Source organism: Mastacembelus armatus, chromosome 1 (assembly GCF_900324485.2).
Source record: "Mastacembelus armatus chromosome 1, fMasArm1.2, whole genome shotgun sequence".
Taxonomy (NCBI): Eukaryota; Metazoa; Chordata; class Actinopteri; order Synbranchiformes; family Mastacembelidae; genus Mastacembelus; species Mastacembelus armatus.
This window is the reverse complement of record NC_046633.1, coordinates 8,056,122-8,082,142: the sequence shown is the minus strand read 5'-3', so window position 1 is coordinate 8,082,142 and position 26,021 is coordinate 8,056,122. Positions and strand designations below refer to the sequence as shown.

Sequence of the window (26,021 nt, the reverse complement as noted above, 5' to 3'; positions counted from 1 at the left end):
TTAAGACTGACTTTTAATCCCCAACGGGTCTTTATCAGGACGTGGTGAAACAGATACCTGAACACATGTACAGTATAGTCTTGCACTGTCTGACTCAAGAGTAATCAGGGCTGTCAGGTATACTGTGCCAAAGGAAAGGAAAGGAAAGCAGTCATTCGGTATGGTTATGCATGGATAGAGTTACAAGAGGAAAACACCAAAACCCATTAATAATATGCAGAGATCCGTGCCTATGAAAAACACTTAATTGCACCTTTTTTTTCCCCCAAACAAAATATAAAGCTCCATGACACAAATTGCTTCAGGTCTGATTATTCATTGCCAATGGGTGGCAAAGTGTTAAGTCTCAAATCTATTTAATGTCACGTATGAGGAGTAGTCCTAATGACCCAGCAGATGAATCCATATGTTCCAGAAAATCTTGTTTTAGTCACCATTACTTAACCTGGTGTGCATGTATAATTTATAGGTACTGTATAATTGACCATATCCCATAAAACATCTTGAGGGAAACAAAGCTGTCAATTTGTTATGAGATGAAGGACTGGTTCACCTGCCAATATAATTCTTGCAGCAGGACAGAGACCTCTTACTTGGCTATGCTGAACAAACAGATTACTTCAACCAGGTTATTTCTGGTTCTGTACCACAGGGTGTCATTAAAGCCTCTAAATGAATCTTTATTTATTGTGAAACTGAAAAGGTGGATTTCAAAACAGGACTAAATTACCCATACAAACTCAAGAGTCATGATCAGCCCACTTAACGTTTCTCAGTATTTCCACAAATGAAAGCAGAGGCAACAGGAAGAAAAGTATGCTACAGCAGAAAAAAAGGGCTTTTAATTTCACCTATAGCCGTGGAGGTTAAGAGTATGGCACCAATCTTGTGCCGCAGCTGATTGAAGCAATGTGTCACACTTTAAACGAGGCCTAAATGCTTCAAAGAGCCGTCCTTTATGCAAGCACTCATGCATATCAGACAAGTAACTGCTTATTGTGCTGAGTTCAAACCCCTTCAGGGAAAGGTATTTCAGATCACTCCCCTTTGACAAGTGCCATGAACTCTGATGCTACATGACAACACTTGCTTTGACTCTAGAAAGCGCCATATTACCTTTGATGGTTGATTTTCTCCTTTTTTCCTGGAGGTTATTAGCTGTTGAAACCATTGTGGCAATGATAAATAAAAACCAAATGTTATGTAATCTAACATGAAAGTAGTAATCTGAACATTTTAGGTGAGGTTTTCCACAAGTGAACTAGCCCACACAGGACCTCACTGCCTATCAGTTATGGTAAAGGAATCTGGGTGGTAGCAGTTAATCAAGAAGCGAGTGGGACAGCACCTCGAGTGTCTGTGAGAAAACCTCCCAGTGAGCCATTGATAAATGATGGCAGTCAGTTTTGCGGTTTTGTGTATGTGTGTGTGTGTGTGTGTGTGTGTGTGTGTGGGTGTGTGTGTGTGTGTGTGTGTGTGTGTATCTGCGTCTGACTGCGTGTGTGCGTGTGTGTGTGTGTATCTGCATCTGACTGCATGTGTGTGTGTGTGTGAGTGTATCTGTGTGTGACTGCGTGTGTGTGTGTGTGTGAGTGTATCTGCGTGTGACTGCGTGTGTGTGTGTGTGTGTGTGAGTGTATCTGCGTGAGGGTGCGCGTGTGTGTGTGTGTGTGTGTGTGTGTGTGTGTGTGTGTGTGCATGTTTCTGTGAGAGAGGAGGGAATCATGGCTGGCAGCTTCACAGTTTGCACATGGGCACAGCTATAAAAGGAAATTAGAGGCCAATGTAAAACTGTTGGGCGCAGCCAAAGGTCCTGCATGTGTGTCTGCACAGGTTTGTGTGTGTAAATGGGGGTGTGTGTGTGCGTGTGTGTGTGTGTGTGTTGTCTATTGAAGTCGAGGAATGGGTGGGAGGATGAGCTGTCTTTTGAAATGGCCAGTGAGAGGAAGGATGTCTCCAGCCTTGACTCTGGCGTCCCTTTGTTGTTCATGAAAACAAAACAAAAAGAGAGGAGGACAAGGGGAGAGAGGGAGGAAAAAAAGGGGGAAAAAAAGAGCGGAAGGGAGGAGGGAGGGAGAGGGAAAACAGAAAGTTAGAGCCAGTCCCTGACAACAATGCAGTCTGCTCTGTGACAGAGACATGATGTCACATTAGTGGAGTCCCTGGTGTGGGGGTGGGAGGATGAGTGGGTTGGGTGGGGCCATACCTCTGTCCTCCCTTCCCTGTGTGTGTCTCCCTTTTTTTTTTTTTAATGAATGAACCCGGGGAAACATAATGGGTGAGGCTTGCAGCTCCACTTCCGCACACCTGTCATTTGAAACAGTGAGATTTCCAGGTCGTTCATTCATGTCCTGGTCCCTACTGAGGGAAGCCTGGTAAAGGATCGCCCTCAAGGGAGTGTGTATGTGTGTGTGTGTGTGTGTGTGTGTGTGTGTGTGTGTGTGTGTGTGTGTGTTTGACTGAGTGCACTGGATTGCAGGTGGAGAGAAAAAGGAGAGAAGGCATATGGCTGATATAAATGTCTCTGATGTGCATTTCACTTAATATGCACCTGGTTCATGGTCTTGTGAGTTTGATTCACACGTGGTTTTTGGCTGAACTCGATAATATAATTGGTTTAGCTTTAAAAAAAAAAAAAGCAGGGCTCTCACTGCTGAGTATTTTCAGTATTGACTAAACTAATTTTTTTCTCAATTAATTTACTTCCACAGATGAATTTTCGAAAGAGTGCAGGATTACATTTTTTTTGGAGCAACACTCCTAAACCTTCAAAATATTCAGTTTACTATGATGTAAGAGAATGAAAAGCAGTAATTTATCCTCATCAAATGTTTGACAGTTTTTGGTTATAAAGGATTTGAATGACTAATTGATTATTAAAACAGTCGACAATTAATGACTAACTCAATAATATGTGCAGTTCTGAAAAAAAGGCAGGCGGTTTAGAAAACAGGACCGTAGTGTAAGCTTTATCATTCAGTATTTTAAGACTTCCATTAAAGTTTTTTTTCATTCATATCAATTAAGTGATAAATAATAAAACTATCATGTAGTTAACTCAAAACATATTTTGACCAGTTGGCAAACATTGCAGCTTTATTTTGTTTAATTCATGAACTAAATATTTGAAAAGTACTTCAAGCTTCAGTAAAATATTTGGTGAGACATTTATTCAACAGATTAAAATACGATAACTTATCACCCATGGCTAACATCACCTGCTAGCATGTTTCATTTTGCACATGGAAATGAGACAAGAATGTCCACTTTATCCCTTACTCTTCTCAGTATTTATTAAACCATTAGCCTTTTTACAGTCTCAACAAAGATGTTAACATTATAAAATTCACAATGGAATAATTAACTACAAAGCTGTTTTACTGGACTTTATTGTTGTGTGTTTTTCCTCCCATTTGGTGCTCTCTGTTCATGCTCTGCCATTTCCTCTCTTATAAACATCCACAGCTTGATGTTATTTTACCAGAAACTTCCTAGCTTGATTAGCAATACTGCATAAATTTTAATTGAATCCAAACACATTCGCTGCATGTGCAGAGACACCTGGGTGGCCAATCAAGCACAGGAAAAAAAAAAACTTTCAGTTGGCAGGAGTGCAGTTTTATTAATATACTCATTTAGCTGTAACGCATGATTACGCACAAGTGTGGATATGAATCCCCCATGGCACATGAAGTTATGCTTTTTTAATTAATTTGAGCTAGCCAGGGAGAGCGAGAGAGCCATCAAACAGTCCTTAATAAATGCAGTACAGTGTTGGCTGCTGCGGACCATCTCTCGAGAAGGCATTGAGTCAGAAACAGTTTCAGCAACGTTCTCATGTGCCTTGTCCAGCTTGTGCAACAGAACTGACCTTAGGGAAGCTTCCATTATTGCTTTACAGCAAGGACCAAAAAGTAATGTCAACAGCGTGCTCAATTAGGTGTACACAGCATGAAGAAGACGATAAGCAAAGGCAAGGGCATCTCATTGTATAAATAAATAGCAAGTATGAGCTTGCATGACTTTGGGACTCTGCATGTGTTTGTCTCATTGTCTTGATTACTTACAGAGTCGGTTGGCTCCCGCTTGCTGCAGAGCTGTAGAACTAAATCAGAGCTGGTAGGGCCGCTTGGAATATTCCACTTTCTTCACCACAGAGCAGTAGGAGGGAACTAAAGATTGATTGCCATAGGTTTTGAGAAAGAAAGATGGACAGAGATTCAAGAGATCAAGGACAGAAGGACTGGCAAATAGAGAAAGGATCTGTGGATCCACCATGGGAAGGTTCCAGTAATTGTTGGAGTTTATTATCTAGCCAGAGGAAATTGTACCCTTTGCCACCCACAAGCACTCAATGGTAACTATCAAGTTAAACTGCCAAAGTGAGACGTTTTGACAAAGCCTCCTTTTAAAGATGAGGGATGACAGTGAGATGGGGACGGGGTGGGGGTTAAAGCTTGTCCTCTGGGAGTAGGAGGGGCAGTGTCACCATTTGGAGCTGTTGAAAGGAGCATAATGACGCCCGGTATCAAATTTGCCTGTTTGACAAATGGATCTCCTGCTGTGATCGTGGCGAGTGCAAGAGCCCTTATCTGTTAACACCAACAGACGATGGACATAAATATGAAGCATGTGAAATGTTCACCAGCAAACAGCTATTCTTACAGTATATGAAATCACAGTGGAAAAATATTTTCTGTTGCCACCCAGGTTGTCAGAAAATGACTGGATAAGACACTCAAAGCAAAATCCAACAGCTGTCCCTCATCATACTTTGAAATATTATGTGAAAAGTCACCCAAAGCAGGACTGAACAGTTAAGCTGAATTGAAACTTCTGCATGGCTGCACATATGCGTCTTTTGTCAGAGGTGGTTGCATAGTTTTTGTGTTCTGGCTGAGGGGACAACAAAGTACAGAAAACGTGGAAGAAGGCTGGAAACAGACTTAGGTGAGGGAGACGACTTCTTTGTAAAAACAAGCAGAATAATGGACAAGGAATAAATGTTTATATTTCCTCACCTTATTGGTCACTCAGGTGAACCAATCAGCATGCAGGATGTGCGGGTCAGCATAACGCATAACTGAGATTTGGAAAGTGTGCACACCATAAACCCCTTTGGTGCAGAGGTATGGGTCAAAGGCTCCACATAGTTGCAAGACAAGTCTAAATTAGCTATTGGTAACAGTGGAGCTATTACATGCGCTACCTGCGCTATACTGAAAAGTCATTTAAATAGAATTTCAAAATATGTTGACTACAAACTTTCATTTAAATAGATTTGAGTCCAGCTTTAATCAGGGCACATGGATATCTCTTCACCTGCAACCTCTCAAAACCATTTCAACTGAGAACCTACTTTGAATTGGCTGAAGGGACACAGACACAAGCACACTAGACCTCACATTGTGTTTACTTCAGTTTTATTCTGTGATAAGAAACACACGCAGGCACTAAAGCGTGATTTAAGGAGGTCAACATCAACAAACTGTTTCTGAGCATGACTACATGACAGCCCCTTGCCACACACAGGCATGTGTTTTCTTACCTAATAACCTATCTGTTTTGACATATTCGGCTGTGAAGTCAGCATGACCTTCACCTTTATAGAAAAAAAAACTGAGAGCTGAAAAAAACAAACTATCCTTGACATATTCTCAACAAAACACACAGACACACACACACACTTTCTATCCAGGCCTTATAAATCAGAATACTAAACACATTCTCAAAAGCACACCACTTGTTTGTTCACCCCTTATCCATTTTTTTGAAGCTGAGTTCCTCTGACTGTTCCCTTGAATAGGATCTCGAAACAACATTAAGTTTGTTCTCAGCACAACAGGAAGTCTGGTCACACTCTGTCAGAATTTGTCATGTTTTTTAGTAGACTGTTTTTAAATACTGACACGATGCTCTGGAGTATATTCAACAAAGGTAATTGCTTCCTTTAAATTTGTGTGTTTGTCCTTGATAAATCAAATAAATCAGACTGTTTGCAAACTGTATGCATTACTGAGATCACATGCCATTGTAGCTTGATCACATCCATTGGCTTCCTTCTCCATGGCTGAATTAACCTACTTAGATGCCCCGTGCCATGAAAAAGTCCATCCATGTGTGATGGACTAGTGGAATATTGGAATAGTTTCATGATGAAACATTACATGGCTCCAGGTTTGCTGTGTCGTAATTTGATTAAACACAAATAAATTGAGGAAGGCCTCCTTTATTTTGGTATTATGTTTTACATTTCCAATTAATGAAATTACCACAAACCATCTGACTAAAAAAAATTCCCTGCCCCGAAGTAAGCTCAGTGCAATCAAAGCTAGTGACAGTAACTGGGCGCAGCAGGCCTGTCAAGCTTGCTGAACACTCGCATGCGTGCTATGGCCCCACATATAAGTGATGCATATGAGGCTATAGCATAATTTAATTGATCCTTGATTTTGAAGGGTAGTTCTTGAGGTTCTAAGACAAGAAGGTGCCAAATGTTGGACAGACTATAGAGCCCTTTAATGCAGATTTGTGATTTGTGATATTGGGCTATAGTTCAGGGTTTAAGTTAAATGCTTATAATACTAGAATAAAACAGCTTCACAGTCAGTCTTTTAGCAGGGTATCCTTTTTGCAGCCATAAATGCATATTTATGACCCCTTTTACTACATGACTGTTTTAAACTAAGTCAGCTGGAAAGGTTAACCAGAGACATCAATATGAACTCATGGAACAAATGTTAGCATATTTAGCCAGCAACAGCTAATACAATAAGAAAGAGGCAGATGTCATGTCAGCTCAGCTACCTCTGTTAACCTCTGTCTGAAATTATAGTCCCATTTCAAGAAGGACTTGGATCCAGGGCACTTGCTCGCTTGGCCCCTCTGGTTTTAAAAAGCTGCGGTTTTGCACAATCCAGCTTATGTATTGGGTAACACCATTTTAGATAAGAGTATTACATTTTGTTCTTTACAAAAAGTACATTTCATATTGCAGGTTTTCCAGGGTTTTTATGTTGAAGCTGTAGTGCAGCTGACCTTACTGTGACTCGGAAAAATAGCAGGTCCTTGCTTGTTAGCCCATAAAAGTCTATTGTGCTTTGTTGCGAAATGTAACAGAAACCCAATTAGTCACGTACACTGTAAACATCTGTCTGGCATGAAAATTGAACATGATTACTAACTAGCAACAGGCATTGAGCTAATGTGAGGATTGTAGCCTTAATTTTGTTGTACCTAAACGTAACTGACCTGACACATTTTTTTCTTCTCTGCTGTCTTACTTAAATTGGAGTGTTCAGATCTGCACTCACCAGGGTGGCCTTTCTCTCATTATTATTCTCCTTTTCAGTTGGCTTTACTCCTCATGCTGGTTCCTGAGAGGAAAATCAGTGTGTATACCAACAAACAACCGGTTCCCTCTGGGATTCTCATAAATTTTAACACCTCATAGTCTGGCAGAGGCAAAGCTTGAACAAGCCAAAACAGATGTTCTGAGATTGAAAAGGTGAGAAAAGAGGCATGACCTCCAAGGTGCGTTTGAGTTCAGCTTCAAGCAGGTGTAAATGGATTTGCTCTGACGATGGAAAAGCTGTCATGAGGTACAATATTAGCTGACGCAAGCTCGCCTGTGGCCAGATGCTGCTGAATATATAATATATTTAGTTGAAAACAGAGATAAACTGTTATCACACAGTATTTAAACCATTAATGCATAAACAAAATAAAAGCACTGACAAGGCCTTGACATATATAATGTGTATATAGAAATACACTTAAGGTTATACACATATTTAGATGTAGAGATATGTAGATATCACCCACCAGAGATCATATATGCAGGCTGTTATACAGATGTGAGGCCTTGAAAACAGAAATAGTTTGAGCACATGTTGTCTGATTCATAACTTGTGCATGAAGTAATTGGATCTTCTCAGGAGAAGTATACGGACAGAACTCTCTGGCAGTGCGCCATGTGTTTTTGTTCACTTGTTTTGGACCGTCTTCTAATGTTTCCCTGCCCTGTTGTATAAAAAAGGGAGTTTATAAAATCTAAACTTTGCGAGTATAAAAACAGAAATGCATAAATACAAATACATAGAATATGGAAAGAAAGGACATGCTTGAGGTTTGGCACATCGTCCAGAATTCCTTTCTCGCTGCATCTCGACCTGCCCATGATAGAAAACTTGACTTTTCTCTCTTCTGAAATCGACTGACACCCAGATCAGGTGGCAAGAAAAAAATCTAAAACCCTTTTTAAATGTATTTAACTTTGAAGTAACTGAATAAACCAACAACCACTACAATAACGTTGGGTCATATGCAGTTCTGTACCACTTAACAGCACTTTTAGTCATTTAAGACATTTGGCAATTAGCACTTTAATGTGAATGTTTTCAAAACAACATGAGACAAATAACATAGCTTCAAAGATGTTAAATTGCCTGTGACCAAATTCCAAAATGGTTTGGTAAGTCATGGGGAAACTGTCTAGAGAACTGTGAGAACATATGTTCAACACACAGACAAACAGCATCATGCAACAGTGGTGGACATTAACCCATAGGGGAGACATGTATGGAAAACAGTTTTCTAACCTAACGTGACTCCATGAGAGTTGTTGTTAACATCCATTTGTTTGCTTAGGATTTAACTTATTGTCACTCGAATGGTCAAACTTCTTGGCGCAGATCGACGTGTGTGAAGGGTTTAACATTACAACTAGTTAGAAACCAGTCATGCTCTGATATGCAATTTACACATTAGAAGTGCACATACACTGAGTATTGGTTTGTTAGTCCAGTATTGGACATCTTGTGTCCCACTGTTAAACTTGTATTATTATCAATGAGGGCGAAGAACTAGATGTGCTTTTAATAATATATGTTTTTGTTTTGTTTTGTTTTGTTTTGTTTTTTTAGAAAACACAACTCAGACAGACCATTATTCAAAGCAGAGTATTATGTCCTAAAACATTATCGCATGGGGATCTTTGAAGTTATTTTTGTATGAAACTTTTACATCATTCTGTCCACATATACAAAGTATAATTATTCTAAAAATGAGACCAAACAAAGCTGTGAGTCGTGTTGCAACTGTGCTCCAGAAAAAAAACGGTTCCGTCACTGTCACTTCCCCAGCGTACACCCCATCGAGGGCTGCTCTGGGTTCTCAGCTGACTCGGGCAAGAGGTTGGGTACACTCTGGACAGGTCAACCAGTCTATCACAGGACTGATTCAATGTTCAATGATGTTTAATATTTTATGTTTTTGTCAGGGCAGCATGATGGTGTGCTGGTTAACAGTGCAGGTTCCAGATTTGAATCCCATTGGGTAATTGGTGACTCTAAAAAAGCTGTAGGTGAGAATGTGATTGTTTGAGTCTATGTAGCCCATGTGCTAGACTGGCAAACTGTCCCGGATGTACCCCACCTCCTCCCCAATGTCAACTTGGAGCAGCACCAGCCCCTTTTGACCATGAATTAGACTAAATGATATAGAAACTAGATGGTTTTAACACATTTTGGTGACATTCTTCTGTCAACAATTGGAAAGCACTTTACCGAGTGTGAACACAGTGAGTGCAGCTTCTCTACAGGGTCCTATTTTATTGCTTCAGTGTTTGTCTTGCAAAACAGTAAACCTAGGACTTTGGAGGACTGGGGGCCCCCGAACATTGTTGTCTGGCTCTATACCATTTAGACATAAGTACCTACGATACGTGGAATATATTTTCACAAAATAAACACTCAACATTATAGGTTTTCAAAATGGCATTTGTTTAATATGCATTGTAGTTCACCTGACCTTAGTATGACTCATAGAAGCCAATGGTGATTTATTGCATAATGTTATAGTGAGTTAGTACAGAAACAAAAGGAAAAAAAAAATAATTGGCCATTACATTTTGCAGCCCATCCCACAGTGAAAAGTATCCCAGCACCATCATCTGCTTCTGATAATGACAGACAGATCAAACAAACCCGTGTTCATGTTGTCCATGAGATGGGTGAGCATAAACAAATGGTACAATAACTAACAATATTGAATTGTGATGTTAGTTAACAGAGGGAATAAGAAACTCGCTGTGGGAATTGAGAGGATTTACAAAGTTCTAATATGACCTGAGTGTTGCATGAGTGTTTTGGATGGAAAAAACGCTGAGATACAACATGATTTACTTATCAGTCATAGTTAATCCGTCAATCCGTTAATCCGTCCATACAATTTCCCTATATGGCACCTAGTATAGACTCTCACTAGGTTACTGGACTGCTGTTGCACACACTGCGGTATTTCCATTAAGTACTGATGCAACTGTTTAATAACAGTGGAACAGAGATACTGAAAATTGACAAAAAGCAGTGGTTGACCAGACCATAGTCCAGGGATTTAGACTTGGCAGAGAGCTTTCATCTTTTTGGATCACCTCTGATGTAAAAATAATTTTGTTTTCTTGGACCAAACGCTGCTGTAAAGGGACTTCATGGAAAATAATAACCATGAACCTTGCTGCAATGATAAAACAGAAATCTTGCCAGTTGTATTTGATTGCTTCAATCACAGCGGACTGCAGATTTAGATAAGAGCAGATAAGCACACAGCAAGGAGCCTCTGGGTTGAGATATTATACCATATCTGATATACCTTTGGCTGTGTCCATACATTCAAAAAAGCCCTCAGTATATTCTATGTTCACTGTGAATGATGTTTTGACATCTACTGCAATGCACTGTGGGCCTCTTGGAAACTAACACAAGTGGATTTCTTTTATTCAAGAACCCAGCTGTACCAAAACATTTCCATTTCAAGGGGGGCCTTCACATTTAACTTAATTCTTATACTAACACACTGATCAGAACACATGCTACTACCAACGACTATGAAAAACAGTGATGGAAATTAACTAAGTACATTTAAAATTTATATGACTTTATACTACTCTACTATATTTCAGTCTAGAAAGACAAAGTTGTACTTTTTATTATGGCACCCAAAATTTTGTTCAGAACCACTGTATTAAACTAAAAACCAAGCATATATTAACATAAATAAATTAACAATATTAAACAATTTATTGGTGGTTCAGGAATTAAGACTGCTGCCCCACAGCATAAAGGTTCTGGCCTTAAACCCCTGTTGACCTGGGTCCTTGCTGTGAGGAGTTTACATGTTCTCCCTGTGTGCGTAGGTTTTCTCTGGTTTCGTCCCACAGTCAAAACACATGCAGATTAGCTTGACTCAGTGGATTATAGATAAATTAAGCTCATAAACCTTTTTTTTTTTCTTTCTGTCACATTATTCTTTAGTTTAGTTTTTTTTTTTGCTAACATTTGTTATTGCTCTTGCTTTCAAAGGTTAGTCTTTATTTGGTTCTAGTCTTTTGTTGCCATGAAAAATAGGATGTGACCGAATATCTTTGGTTATTTTTTTGTTTGATGGAATTACTGTCATACACAGATGCAGAGGACCCTGTATTGAAGTCACGCAGTTTGAGACTTTCCATCTCTGCCACAGTGAATGATATTGTATGAACCATACAGACTAAAATTACATTTATGATTTACACTGTGCCAACATGGGCACGAAATCAAAGCCTTCCACTGAATCGTTTAGCATATTTATTTAGCTGGCAACTTCACGTAAAGTCAAACCTGCTTGTGTGTGAACTCCTTCATTTGTACTTTCTGCTGACACATCCTGGAAAGTGCAGCGCCAGTGACAGTCACTCTCTCATTAGCAGGTTTTTGGTGGAGACTCCAGAGCCTGTGGGTGGCCTGGCACGGAGGAAAAGTGTTTTCTTTCTGTATCTACCTCTTCTTTCCATGGAGACCTGACGTCTCCAGTCATCCTGACTGTACCCTAATGTCTGTGGAGATAAAAAGGCATCCAATAGTTCAGCAAATAGAAACCTTATCCAAACAAAGGTAAGGTAGAACCATTACTTTCAATCAAAAGCACATGTGACAAAAAAAAAAACAGACTGGACACTTGTTGGATTGAAAACAGATCCTTGTAAAGTGCAGAGTGCAAACTTAGATGCTGAATAATTATTGCAGATTTCTACATTTTACTGTCAACGAACGTGAAAAAATGATTTATTGTGTCTATCACCACCTTAAATTTAAAAAAGGTTTATAAGATATTCATCAGTATGCGGCAAATTTAATGGAAAAGTTCTTAATTTCTTTTTATTACTGTAATTATAAGAAGAAGAAAAACTGGCAAAACAGAATATGAAGATAACCCTGTTAATGGGAATACCTTTATTAGTATATAGATTGTTTAATATCTTTTTTTGAAATAAAAGTTTGAAACATCTGGTGAACACATTCTCGTAAGAGGTCACAGACTTTTCCGCAGTCTGTAAAATAAGCTAATAGCTAAAGGAAAAAACTGAACATTATTATTTAATAATTTAGTGAGGACTTATGAAGAGACAACACAGCAAACCCAGCAGCAATAACACTTTCAAAAGCCAGAAAATATCGTCTATAGTACCAGATTTATAGTAACTGAAGAATTTTACGATGCTAAAGCATTGTACTTACTGATCACAATGAGTAGAGCTTATCCTGGGATTCTGACTACACTGTCAAGTAAATGCATACTGACAGTATGTCTGCGAACTTGACTACTGAAATCCTACAAATATTGCAGTTAATATAGCACTGCATCAATTTCTAGGCAAATATACCTTACATATGGTTCATATTGCATTTATAAGACACAATAATATAATAATAGGTGGATCCTAAGTGTTGTTCTGTAAGTCAGAGTCAACCAAGCCCTGTTCTGTTAATGATCAAACTTTTGAATTTTTTATATCATTACTGTAAATGTTGGGCGGACAACGCGGGGCCTTCGTATTGGGCTTTTGCATGTTCTGGCTGTGTGACCTGGTGTTCCAGCTTCCTCTCACTGTCTAATGACATGAACGTTAGTTTTATTTCTCACTTTCCCGCTGGGGTGAATGTTTGACTTTGCTGGACTTGTAATCTATCCAGGGTGTACCCCACCTCTCGCTTATATAAACATAATACATGATAACTTTACATTTTGTCTCAATTTTATCATCTGAATTAAATTCTAAAAACTCAAACGTACAACAAGGAATAACAAGTTCTGCATAATCAGTAATACAAAATACATTCTTTTATTCATTCATCACTGTAAATACACAAAACAAATCGACAATATTTAGCGGCATAGAAATCTTGACACCATTTACACACCATTTACACAAACTGTTTGGGGAAACAAATATGCTTTTCTGTCTTTTAAGAGTTATCGAATGCATCCAGTTTGTAATCTGACAAAACTATCTATGCCTTTCCCTTCTTGTCTATACACACAGCTTTTTATTATTACTACATTGTTTTGAATCTATCCAGCTGTGCTTGTGCTATCTCATCCCTTTGCTTTTCTCACCTAAATCATTTTGCTGTAATGTTTAAGATTCATACTTTTATTATATGTACATGATATACATTGATTCTTAAATACATTTTCATTGTTTCCAATCTATTTACAATATAAGAGCTTATTAAGATTTTTAAATGGTTACGAAATATGTGTACTTGATGCTCTAAAGACATTAAAGCAAAATGAGGCAAATGTGATATTGTATTAACTATGTATGCAGCAAGTGGAGTGGAACTGAAAACAAGCATTACTTCACCTCCAGTACAGAAACAGAAAACTGCACAGTATTTTATGAGAAGAAAGTATGCAGTCATACAAGAGAAAAATAAACAAGGCCATGTGCCGTCAACCAAATGTTGACTCCAATTCTCTTTGAAAACATGTGGAGCATTTTTGTAAGTCTAATTAATCTTTTCACATCTCCATTCCTACTGGCTTTGTCAATGGAAAAAATTGCACTTCAATCATACATTTGAATCCTGTTGATGTGATTGGAAAAGCAGAACCATTCTCGGTTTGGTATTGGAAACACTAAGTCTGCAGCAGAGCACTACCTCAGTGCAAATTGTTTTAACCCAAACAGTTGTACCACAGTAGATTGCAGTTGCATCGGACAGAGCAAATGAACAAAATGTTTTAGGAGCTAATGAGCTGACGCTCCAGACGAAAAGTCGTAACTCTAATGCAAGTGTTCTCTCGTTCTTTGGTTTAAGAATATTATGCATCACTTTTTAAGTCTCAGGATGGTCTTACACAGGACAAGCCCTGGAGTGAACAGTGTATACAATTAGCTCTTCGTATGATACGACTGGTATTTAAAACAAACAATATGACAAATGAGATACTGAAACATGACGAAGTAGACAACACATGGCAGAATTCAGATGCAGTGGTGAAACAAGATATTACTGATCTTTTAAACAAATTAACTCTGGGGCTTTGGCAAAGAGTGTACTGTGCAGTAAATATATGGCTTCTATCTAAGAGTCAGTCATTTTAATATAAGTTGAATCTTGATGAAAGACTGCTACGTCTGTTGCCTCCACCTAGAAAAGGTCCACACCTATCACAGCAGCTACTGGTTTGTGGCTCCCTGAATGTCATGAGAATGTGTAAAAAGCTTGTTGTATTTGGGAGCGAACACACCATGAGCTCATTGATATTGTGAGGTGAGTTGCCATGTGGTGTATGTCCATTTGTGTGTGTATGTGTATGTGTATGCGTGTGTGTGTGAGGGTGTGAGAGGGTGTGTGTTTAGATGTGGGTGCAGGGATGGGCCGCTCACAGCAAACACATTAAACCATTTCTATTCGTTCTCCACTTGCTGACTAGCGAGCTTGAACCCACAGAGTCTGTTCTGTCTCTTGTTAGTCTCTGTCTTTTACTCCTTTTCAATACAGCCACAACCCATATTTTAAAAAACTTTCCCTGGCAGATGGAGACAGAGGCCTCTATGCCGACAACAGCTGCCTCCGCTTCAGATCTTCTGGCAGATGTGGAGCCTGGACTTGGTCGAGGAGGTGGCGTCTTTCCACACCTTGCAGGAGAGGCCCTTGGCACAGTCACAGCGCTGGAATATTTCCAAGCCGTGAGAGCCTTTCTTCCTTTGCTTGGTGCATACTTCTCCCTGTCTCACCACCGGCTTGCAGATTTTGGTCCAGAAATGACGGGCACAGCAGTAGCCCTCCGAGCAGTCAGACGAACGCAGGCAAGCGTCTCCTTCATGCCCTGAAAGTGGAAAACAAGAAATCGCACTGATCAGTGATCAACCAGTGAACAATGTAAACTCTTAATTTCTACTTCGAAAAACAAAAAACAAATACTTCATCAGACACTTTAAAGTCCTGCGTGAAATTATAAACCATCCAGTATCTTGGAGATTGCTGCACAGTGCTTGAGTTAAATAGAGCAAAGGAAATGTATAATCACTGTTCATTAAGTTTGTTATGTTTTCCATACGGACCCTCACTTCACGTTTCAGTTCAGACTGCGTTGTGTGTGGCCATTTCAGAGGCAAAAGAAACATCTGAAACTTTGAACATAAATCAAGCAAACAATTCAGTTGTAAAGCTTATTCTGTATATTAACCATATCATCCCATATGGTCTGAGTCTGATATGTTTGGCAGGAAGTTACTCCTATGAATGTGTAATTAGTACAATTTCTTTAAACTTTTTTTTTTTTTTTTTTGCAAAATTCTTTAAATTTGCACCACCTTTTGCCAAAACTGCTTTATCATTTAAACTAGTCATCCTATATATCTGAAAACAAAACCACACTTTAGTGATTTGTTTTTTCAGTATGAAATTCCATATGACGGGGAGTGAATCATTCACAAAGGTGAATGCCTTTTTTTTATAGCAACACGTTGATTTTAATATTGCACCCTGCTGTTTTGAGAGTGCATTTAGATTGGAGTAATTTAAGTGTCTCATTAAACCTATTCCTTTACGAATAGGCCCTTACATTAACTTAAATCAGGTGACATGAAAGCTAAGCAGGCGGTGCAGTGAGTTGTTAGCTATAATTGTGCCAGACCTGCATTCTGTGGTTTTCACTTGTGTATCACACAATGTGTGCTGTCAGTGGAAGTGTTTGTAGGGCTTTATGTAGGTGCAGAAACAGCAGGGGTATTGTGGTTTCTTCTAGGCCCCCCGTGCTGTGCTGCGAGCTGACAGACACTGATATATGAGCAGAGAGGTAATTATAACATAGTTTTGTGGACTGGCGTCGTCCATGAACTCTGTGGAACCTGCAGACAGTCAACAACACAAAGGTTCAGCCATCTAGGCCAGGTTCAGCAAGGAGCCCAGTAAAAAGCACAAGCGAAACGTGAAAAGCGACAGTGTTTAGAGAGCACAGAGTTTCCAGTGGACATGTTTTCAAACACACAATCAGACATATGTAGTTAAGCATTACCTTTAAGAGAATGCTTAGTATGTGCTTTGCCATTCTTCCTCCAGCTGTGGTCTTTGGTGGAGAGTTTGTTATGTTCATCTAACGCTGAGATGTGAGGTGAGAGTACACTCTCAGAGATAGGGACACAAATATCTGCAGACAGATAAAGGTAGAACATCTTAAAAACAAAAGCATACTAACTCCTGTTACTGCATGCATCTAGGTCAAGTAAAAACAAAGAACATGTCAATTTCAGTACACCCACTCTGCCCCTTGCACACATACACACATTCATGCCATTCACGCTGTTAATTGCTGAAAATGCCAAAATGTGACCACTGAATCATTCTGACCTCTAGCTATCAATACAGTTCAAATATAGTGTAGGATTCTATCTAAAACCATGTGTTAATCATTATTTAAATTTTTGTCTCTGGGTTGCAAGCCGTGGTACTGTTTGTTCAGTAAACTAGAACAAGTCACTTTTTCCAGAATATTTGCATGAGGCAAGAAATCAAATTTCTGAATCACACCCTGCAGTCAACTGTAAGTGACTTGCACTGAAACTGTGTGTGTGTGTGTGTCTGTGTGTGTGTGTGTGTGTGTGTGTCAGATACATACAGTTACTGCAGCGGTTCCCAGGGCAGCACATGGCATCTCGATGACAGCGTTTCTTTCTCCTGCGGCAGGTGAGGCAGTGGGAGGCAGCGTGCTGTGGGCTGTGGCAGTAGCTGCCGACACTGCACTCCTTGTCATTACTGCATAGGTACACCTGCTGTGGAATAGATACATTCAATATATATTGACTTCATGAAAGAAGCTACATTGCATGGTCATTCGTCTTAAAGTTGAGGTTAGAGCACATTCATTCAGGGATGTCAGACAGGAATATCTAGTATCTTACAAAACTTTGTATTGGTCAGGTGGTATTTTCCACAGAGTTCTGGTGATGTCAGTGAGAGTCACTACTTTGTGGATTAATGTCAGGGACTGGCTGGTGGACACGCCACTCCCAACGACCCACAGGTCCCATATTGTATCAGACTGTCTAATGTCATTAAACAGTTAATGGGCAGGTAGCCTGGTCTTGGAATGGTAATTTAATGGGTCATATATTTTATGGTGGCAAGTCTGTAACTCACACACAAGGACATCAATGTCCACCAAATATCTACCAAATTATCAGATTGCTGTGCTGTAAAAACACTACTGTGAAAGGCGAAGAAACATAGTTAATTTTATTGCTCTCAACTCAGAAAGCACCCGCTACTTACACAGACCTTAAACAATCACATCATTCCTTCTCACTGATGTACCACACTTGCACTATGCACCTCAGGAGGCAAAGTTTAAATTGTACTAAGCCGTTAACAAGCCAAATGAAGTCCATATTACTGCATGTTCTGGTTTATAGCTCTTTGGAAAGACTCTATCCCTAAAACAAGACCACCCAACCCGACTCCCATCAGGGTTGTGGTGGATCCATTCCTCCTAGTCTGCATCGGTTCTTAAATTGCTTTGCAATATTGCTAAGTGAAACCACTGTGCAAAATTTTGGTTGGACTCAAAACAAGACCTGAGAAACAAAACAACTCAGTTCAACTCATCATATCAAAAGCTTTCACTACATTTTGTTGAGTCGACAGTCCATCCAAGAAACTATTATGACTATTTGAATTTGTGTGTACTTACAGAAAAACCACAAATACATTAATATAAATAAATATTGCTGTTTCAACATAAAAACGTTACACACAGTTAAAGATATTCCGGTTACTGTAATGGTTACTGCGATTTTAATCAAAGGTTTCCCAACTGGTTGCTCATTCTTAATGGTTTGGGAACTACAAGCATCATTGGTTCTGGAAAGAGACATGGACTTTTCAGATGTAGTTCTTTAAGTTTGAACATTAAAACCAAACACCATTCATCTTAATTTTATTTAAGTGGTGACAGTAGTAGGAATCTACAAGCGCTCTGTAAATATACCCAAAAACTGCCTGTATGGCTAGATACCCCTTAGGATGAGGGGGGGAAATATGATGGCTGTTTGTTTTGGGTGCACAGACTACAGGCTATGGTCCCTCTGAGCCCAATTTTAGTGGACAAACTGTTGTAGGCTTTAGCATGTCTCTCACTGGTGTGGTCTTTTTCAAAATCCCAGACAATAGAGCAATTAGAATTTCCAAACCCAGAAAAACCACTTTAGTTTCTTTTAATTTCTCTTAAAGTGTTCAAAGGTTTACCGAGTCTACAGACATAATTGAGGGGTAATTACTGTAGTTAATCAGACTACTTTATAGACAATTTGTCATGGTTTATGTTTTAGTATTTCTTGTGTTTACACTGAAAGGTTGTGACATATTCTGTAGTCCAATAAAGCACATGCAGAACCTTTTAGGTCCCTTCTGTAAGTGCACTAAAATGACCATGCTAGAAAAACCACCACCCTACAAATATTACATCCACTGTCCATAGCAGCGTGAAGCACAAACTCACTTTTTCCATAACAAATGTGTACACCAATGGGAAATTTTACTGGAACTGCTGTGTAGATATAATTCCTTGCACATGCAAATCCTGCCGCCATTAGACTTGGAGCAGGAGCAAAGGAGTTTACATAAATCATATCACAAATCAAATGAACTCTTCAGACAAATGAAATAATGTCATGAATTTTCATTGAACCCAAAGCGCGAGGGACATTTGGAACAGCTGCAGGAAGGCATCAATACTCTGGCGCGGGTCCACATCCGTTTGGCGGGACACAATAAAGATCAGGCAGCATTGTTTCCCCAATTGCTTTTTCTTAGTTTAAGCCATTCAGTTTGATTTTAGGGTATTGTTATTGCAACGGATGGATTGAATTGTCAGACATTTGCGCAGCAGAACATCTATTCAAATATGCAGATCAGTAAAAAAAGGAGCAGGATATGGATTCTGATTGTGTAAATTGTGTCCATTGTAGGCTGACATTAGAACAATATGTTTGACTGGCACAACACCGCCGGCACCACAACCACATTTCACTGGGACTGCACTGACAGATTTGATTTAGTGTGGCTTACCATGGACAAAAATGGAACAATAAACATGTAAATGAAAAAGGTTTAAATCAAAGCAAAATCACTGTAGCCACAATAGACTGTAAACTGTATTTGGGGTATAATGGTCAGCTTGAGGTGGGAAGCCATACCCAACATAGCAGGCATTAATCCAAACCTGAATGTACATCACAAAATTAAACTCTCAACAATATCATTATTTAGGCATATTAGAAGCTGTTGCTCTTGTGCTTCAGAAAGCCAACAAGATTAGATTTGTTGGATGGTTGCCATACTGACTTTCTCACGCTGCAAACACATGGAGGCAATGATGCAGCCATAGAAAAATGCACAGGAATATTAAACTGAAAGCTCATCCATCATTATGACAGATTCCCATAATGCAGATGCCGAATGCATTGATGAAAATAACAAACACCTGATGTCTCATGATTCGAAATATTTTTTACTACACAGACTCGTTTTACAGGGGGAATCATATAAAATTCTGTTTTATATAATCAATTTAGTCACCATGAGCCAGTCGTTTTTCTTTTGTGCTTCTGGAGGAGGTTTTATCAAATTTGAGTAAAATAACAAATAATGTCATATGGATTATCGCTGATTGAGCTTTTTAGCAGAAAGCTTACTTCAACAAAAGGCACAGGCATGGGTGTTTACAATAAAAAAAATACTGAGTTTATGGAAAGCAGATGAGTTATTTTGTACATTTTTTTATTTAAGTCCCTCTACAAAGTCCCTCAACTTCATGGAATTTTAATCCTAAAATAAAACAAAACTTGATATAAATAGTTTGACATTCTACTTTAATTGTATTGAAGGGTTATCCAGTTTTTTTTTTGCCTGGCATGAAAAATTTGATGCGGTGGTACTCATACTACCTATTCTGTTTCCTATCTGTCATTCTGGCCAGCAGGCTTGGATTGATTACACTGCCATTGTGCATATGTGCAGGGGAGCAGGGTAGAAGAAGAACAGGGCTCACCTCTTCCATCACAACTGAAACTGCAAGACAGCCCTTTGAAACCAAATGATACAAGCCTGACCCCCAAATCACAGCTGATAATCCTGCCTTATCTTGTCATGTTTTAAAATGCCTCGTTCACAACTTCTGAGAGATGGTACTTCATTAAAATGCATCTTATTCATCTCACATCTTCTTTCTGTTGCTCCCTTATTTTTCCCTAGACAGCTTTCACACATAAAAGCACAGCCTTGGATCCTGCACAGGAAGTGGGCTGTACTCTGCAGCCTCTCTTGGTATGCTGGTGAGACGATAAAGGCAGAGACAGACAGAAAGCCATAAGGGAAGCCCCTGGCGCTGTCTCGTGCTGTTCTCGTGCTGGTAAAGCACTGTGGCTTTGAACAGGAAACTTAAATGTGCGGGAGCAACAATCTACAAGGGATTTATTGTAGGACATACAGGGCTTTGAACGCACCCATCCCTGATCTTTAGGTCCCTTATTTACCTTGTACAGTCATTCCAAAGTACTGCTATAATTCAATGGAAGTGCCCTGTAATGAATAAAAATAACAGAGTGTGTCATTATGTCACGTCTGCTTAGTTTGAGTCTGAGGCTTGAAAATTGTATGGAAATGCATAGGGAACCTTACGTTTCACTTTGAAATAAGCAATTGTGTATAGAGATTATCCTCCTAAGGCGACTGTTTCAGCAAGTGGGCCATAAATGCGTGTTTATGTTCAAGTTATAAAAGCAGTCATGGTTAATTATGAAAGGAGCAAAGTAAGGTGAAGTTATTGAGATCAACGAAGCTCATGATGGGAGTAGGTTGTGGTGGATAGATAGGTCAACAATACACTGGACTTCAAAACATGCACCACATATAAATCAAATCTGCTGCTCCTTTATGGGTCATGCCATATTGAGTAAATGTTGTCTTTTTGATGTATATATGTAACAGCATTGAAAAGGAATGCTGAAAGAATCTCTAAATAACCTCTGCATTTCATTTTTTTTACCCCCTCTTTCACCCTATGACTTTTCACGCAGTCCCTTACCATTTCTATATCAAAGGATTACCTGAGCAGTTCATAAATACAATACTGTCATTGTTTTTGCCTGAAAAACTGTAATAATGTAAGTAAAAAAGGCCACAGGGCTTCTTCACAGGTTCAACGCAGGTCCACACTTCGTGAGCACCATGTAGTGATTGCACTTGACCTGCAGAGATCAAGCATGCAACCTGAAACTGTGAATGGTGTCAGTGAGTGGCAGGGGCCTTACAAACTCAAATAAACAATGTCACTGAATAAACAAACTTTAAATGGCCTGAAAGCACAGCCAGCCAGTATCACATAACATAGGGATGGCTGTGCACATGTAGCCTCATACAAACTTTTCAAATACAACTTGCTGCCTTTCATCACTCAAAACACATGTGTTTATGGGCATGTCCTTTTGAGTGCTAGAGCCCAACATGTCCAATAACTAGACTTTGTATTCCGAGCTGATCTTATTCATCTGACATGAAGAAAGGCACAGAGTCACAGTGCATGTCTGCTCTCTTCAAAGACTATCAAAGGAAGGAGGGAACACGCGTGATGGTAACGTAGGAGGTGTGTTGCTCTAAAAGGTGTAATCCTGTGGAATGAGAGGTGCTTGGGTCTCCTCTCTCATTAAGACGCCAAATTACAGTAAGGGAGATCGCCATAGGAGGCCCCTAATGGCTCCAGCGCAGGGCCTTCACAGCGCCCAAGGGACCCACAGACTGGAAAGGCCATAGAACAGGAGACTTCAGCACAAACTGCACCAAGCGCTAACAAGCAGTCACACCTCCCCCTGCATTTTCTCTCTCTTTCTCAGCTCATTAAATACCTAAACAGTCTTTTTTAGGTTTGAGAGTGGGTAGGCAGGAGTGAGAGAAGGGACGTGGCTCTCCTTTTATAGGCAGCGCCCTCTTGTTAATCTCTGTGTTGAATTAAATAAAGCAATTAGTTAGGGCTGACCAAGCAGCAGATGATGTTTTACAGACGCGTACTGCATGAATGCTGCCACGCCGTCGGTTACCTTGTGGGTTCAGGGGTTACAGTGGTGAACCATGCCTGCCAATGTGATCCATTTCTGTTGGTTCCCTTCCAAGAAGCCAATAGTGCCACCGCAAGTGCTGGCTGTCAAGGTCTTAGAGGTTTTGGTTTTGTCAGTTTTACTCTAGTCAGGCTGATGTGAAAAAGGAGAGACAATGGGAAAACACTCTGCAGTCTGCACCAACTGAACACCAAGGAATAACCAAAACCTAAACCTGATTTGTGTATGATTAATGTAACCCTTATCGCCAAAACTTGTCAGCAGCTACAGGAAATAAAAGCACATTAAGTTATCAAATGCTTCCTAAAACAGGAGGTTTCAACCAATGTTATTAATCTGATTGATAAAACACCAAATTACACCCTTGTTTCCTGCTGCTGCAGCTCATCTCCGCTGGTTGGCTGGACTCCTTCCCTTGATAATTTTCGACACTTAGAGGGTAAGCCAATGAGGGCAATTTATTGGAAGATCTTTTGTAATTTTCTTCACTTTTCCTTAAACGTCAGGAGATTTTCAGGCCAACAAACAGATGCAGAAATCATTTATAGTTGTGTTTTACTGCAGACTAAAGTCGGGGTAAAAATAAGTAGGATTTTTTTAAAGAAACGGTCATGGTGATGGATTGCAAAGATTCCCATTAACATAGCTGAGAAGCTCGCAATCACATCCTGAACCCCTTTTCTCCAGAGGTGTGATGATCTGCCAACTATTCCTCTCTATTTGTAGCAAAATCAACAACATAAGAACATGAGCATAAATCTACTTGTAGAATATCTGCACTGAGGTTTCCCATAATGCAGAATTCCTCGATGATGCTTGCCCACTTTCCAAGCAGCCAATCCTTAATCAGCAGTAACTCACATCACGAATGCAGACGACAATGAAAATATTTTGAGGTGCCTGCTGTGAAAAGACTTTAGAAAGAAAATGATTCAGTAATATGTTGGCTCGTGTTTCAAAGCAGTAATTGCAGTACACTTAATAAAAAGGGATTAGTATCCTTATGATCAGTCATATAACCGAATCTATGCAACACTTTGCCATTACAGTGTCATGAAGCGAGCAGACTTATCTTTGATTTATTTTGCTCATAAATGGTCACTAAATGATGAGATGCAGAAGGTCAGTGTGGTCTGCCTGTCGGAGTCCAGCCACATATTTGGACAAGGCTGAGCTGAGGCTGTTACTTCACAGCTCTGGAAAACCTCCTGGATGCCAGAACATGCACATGTGTGCGCGCAAGCACACACACACGCACGCACACACACACACACACACAGAGGCATATATACCGCCGTCCTGCCACGAATTCTCTTAGCCATCTTCATTTAGTTACAGTACACCAAACAGTACAATATGACAGTTTAGCAGTAGGTACAGTGGCAGTTGCACATTCATACTCTATTGTTTCCCCTCAGTCCACACTTCCAAACTGCTCCATATTACTGCCATTGCAAAAATGTAAGCAGGCGTTAAAACTGAGGTCTGGCAGGCTTGCCTGAGGTTGAATCTCTACACTCCACAGAGAAGAGAAAGTGGCTTTTACATCATTTTCTTCAGGCTGAGCTGGATGTTAGTGCGCTGCCATCTCAACTGCACAATGTGTGCAAGACTATCAAAAATGCAACTGATATCACAGAAAGTTTAACAGGTCAAAAGTAAACATTAGGTGGTGGTCAAACTACAATGCAAGTCCGACAGACATAAGAAATTTAAATAGGTAAACTGTCTCAGCGAGCTGAGAAATGTTCTGCTGTGGGGGATGTGGTAGAGATGTAGCAGTGCCATCTGCTGCTCAGAAAGATACTGTTAAGACATCCACACACTGAGCTGAACTTAAGCAGAGTCCTACATGTTTAATTCACGGTGACAGCTAGTGCTGATCTTTTTCAGTAAATCAAAATTTCAGGGACATGACAGCTTGTTGGCTTTTGTCAGCTTTTTGTTTGACGGGTGTGTCATGTTTCTTTTCCACATTAATATCACTTTGCCAAACACCTTTCAGAACTGACAAAAACTAAAAACTATTCACTTCCCTCAGAAATGATTTGGTATATGGAGACCATTGCTTTCTGAGCCATGCAACAAATATGCAGCCAACCTTCCTCACTTGATAAAAAAAAAAAACTCATAATGTTCACAGGATTTTGCAATTTTTTTAAGAGAAAGATGCCAAGTCTTTAACATTTTTTGATCTGTTGCCACAATATGGCACTTGGTTGAAACAGCAGAAACTGATAACTTTTTGAGTGGGTATTAACTGGCTGGTAAGAGTATCCCTTAGAGGCCCCACAGTAATAATCTCATAATCCCAGCAAGCGTCTGGACCACTTTAATGACACTAAAACTCAGACAGAAAATTACCCCAAGTGTTAACTTTTTCTCACATTTAAGCTGCCATTAATGATTTACTGTGGAACTGAGCTGCAACCAACTGTGGCGTCAGGTCTGAAAGGCAATTAGGGTTTATGAGGGGTCCGAGCCCTGCAATTTCCAATAACGATTCACATATGAGAGGTTTTTTTTTTTTTCATGGCAAATTGGGCTATTTTACTTGTTCATCAGACACTGTAGGCACAATTTTAGAGACGTAGGCTGCTGCACAATTACGCACGCTTATCCATATCAATGTCAAAGTCATGATTGAAATGAACAGTTCTCTTTCTTACCATGCTTATGATATGTCAGCACTGCTTATGGAATCAAGTTATAATTACCACTTATGTCATTTTACATTACCCAATTTGCGCTAATTCTTCCGTCCAGTTCCAGTCTCTGTGGAAATTTCAGTCTGTAAGTGCTCTGACAATTAAACAATTACCTGCGCACGGATGTTGATTTTTTTGGTGGTCCCACTATAGACAGCGGCAGAGCGGTTCGTGGTGGGTGTAGGGGTTTCTTCCAACAGAGCTGGCTTGATGGAGTTTGCCTTCGGGCGCGCTTCTGATACCTGAGATGTCCCTGTCCTCAGTGTAGCGACGAGAAACATCACAACACAACATCTATTCCAAGTAAAGGCGAGCATCCTTGAAAAAAAATACTGAAATGCCCAAAAAAAAGGGGGACACACTCGCTTGGAAAACCTGAAAAAAGTTTTTCAATGAGAAATGTGCGCCCTGGTAGTGTCCATGCGTCACGCTTGCCCGGCTGCAACACAGAGAGCACTACTGATGAGACCAAAGTTTTGTTCCTGAAAATAATCAGATATTCGGAAAAATGACTGCCATCAACACAGGTATGTGAAAACAGAGAGCTCGGTGTGAGAGGGAAAGACAGTCTGTTAAAAAATGTTGATGCTCTGAGGGTCAGATAGAAGTTTGACAGGAGGTTTACACTCTGTCTCCGTGTGTGAGTGAGCACTCCGTCCTCTTGCCGGGTGTTTTATGATCTCGGATACTTTCTGTTTTTTTCTAATGACTTTGCTTCCTCCGCCCCTGTTCACCACTGACAAAGAATGAAACTGATCTGTGCGCGGCACTGCTGCTCGCACATTGTCGTTTCCACACCGGCACCAGGAGCCCCGTTGGGGGAAAAAAGCTTTAAAATTATACACTGTGTATTTTAACTGCGCGCTTGGCACTTT

General features: G+C 39.8%; 1 protein-coding gene across 1 annotated transcript; it reads right to left on the bottom strand.

Moving 5' to 3' along the window:
- Positions 1-13,135: 13,135 nt before the first annotated feature.
- On the bottom strand, positions 13,136-25,801 carry dkk2 (dickkopf WNT signaling pathway inhibitor 2). The gene is made up of 4 exons (XM_026304492.1): positions 25,260-25,801; positions 16,948-17,101; positions 16,348-16,479; positions 13,136-15,156 (listed from the first exon to the last, which is right to left on the bottom strand). The coding sequence occupies exons 1-4, from the start codon at positions 25,461-25,463 to the stop codon at positions 14,906-14,908; spliced, it is 741 nt and encodes a 246-aa protein (XP_026160277.1). The 5' UTR covers positions 25,464-25,801; the 3' UTR covers positions 13,136-14,905.
- Between the last annotated feature and the right edge of the window lie 220 nt (positions 25,802-26,021).

Coding starts and splice junctions, on each gene's coding strand:
- dkk2 (XM_026304492.1), bottom strand. CDS start 25,463: ATGCTCGCCTTTACTTGGAATAGATGTTGTGTTGTGATGTTTCTCGTC. Junction 16,480..16,947: donor TGGGAACCGCTGCAGTAACT/GTATGTATCTGA, acceptor ATCTGTCTGCAG/ATATTTGTGTCCCTATCTCT. Junction 15,157..16,347: donor TACTAAGCATTCTCTTAAAG/GTAATGCTTAAC, acceptor TTCCACTTTCAG/GGCATGAAGGAGACGCTTGC.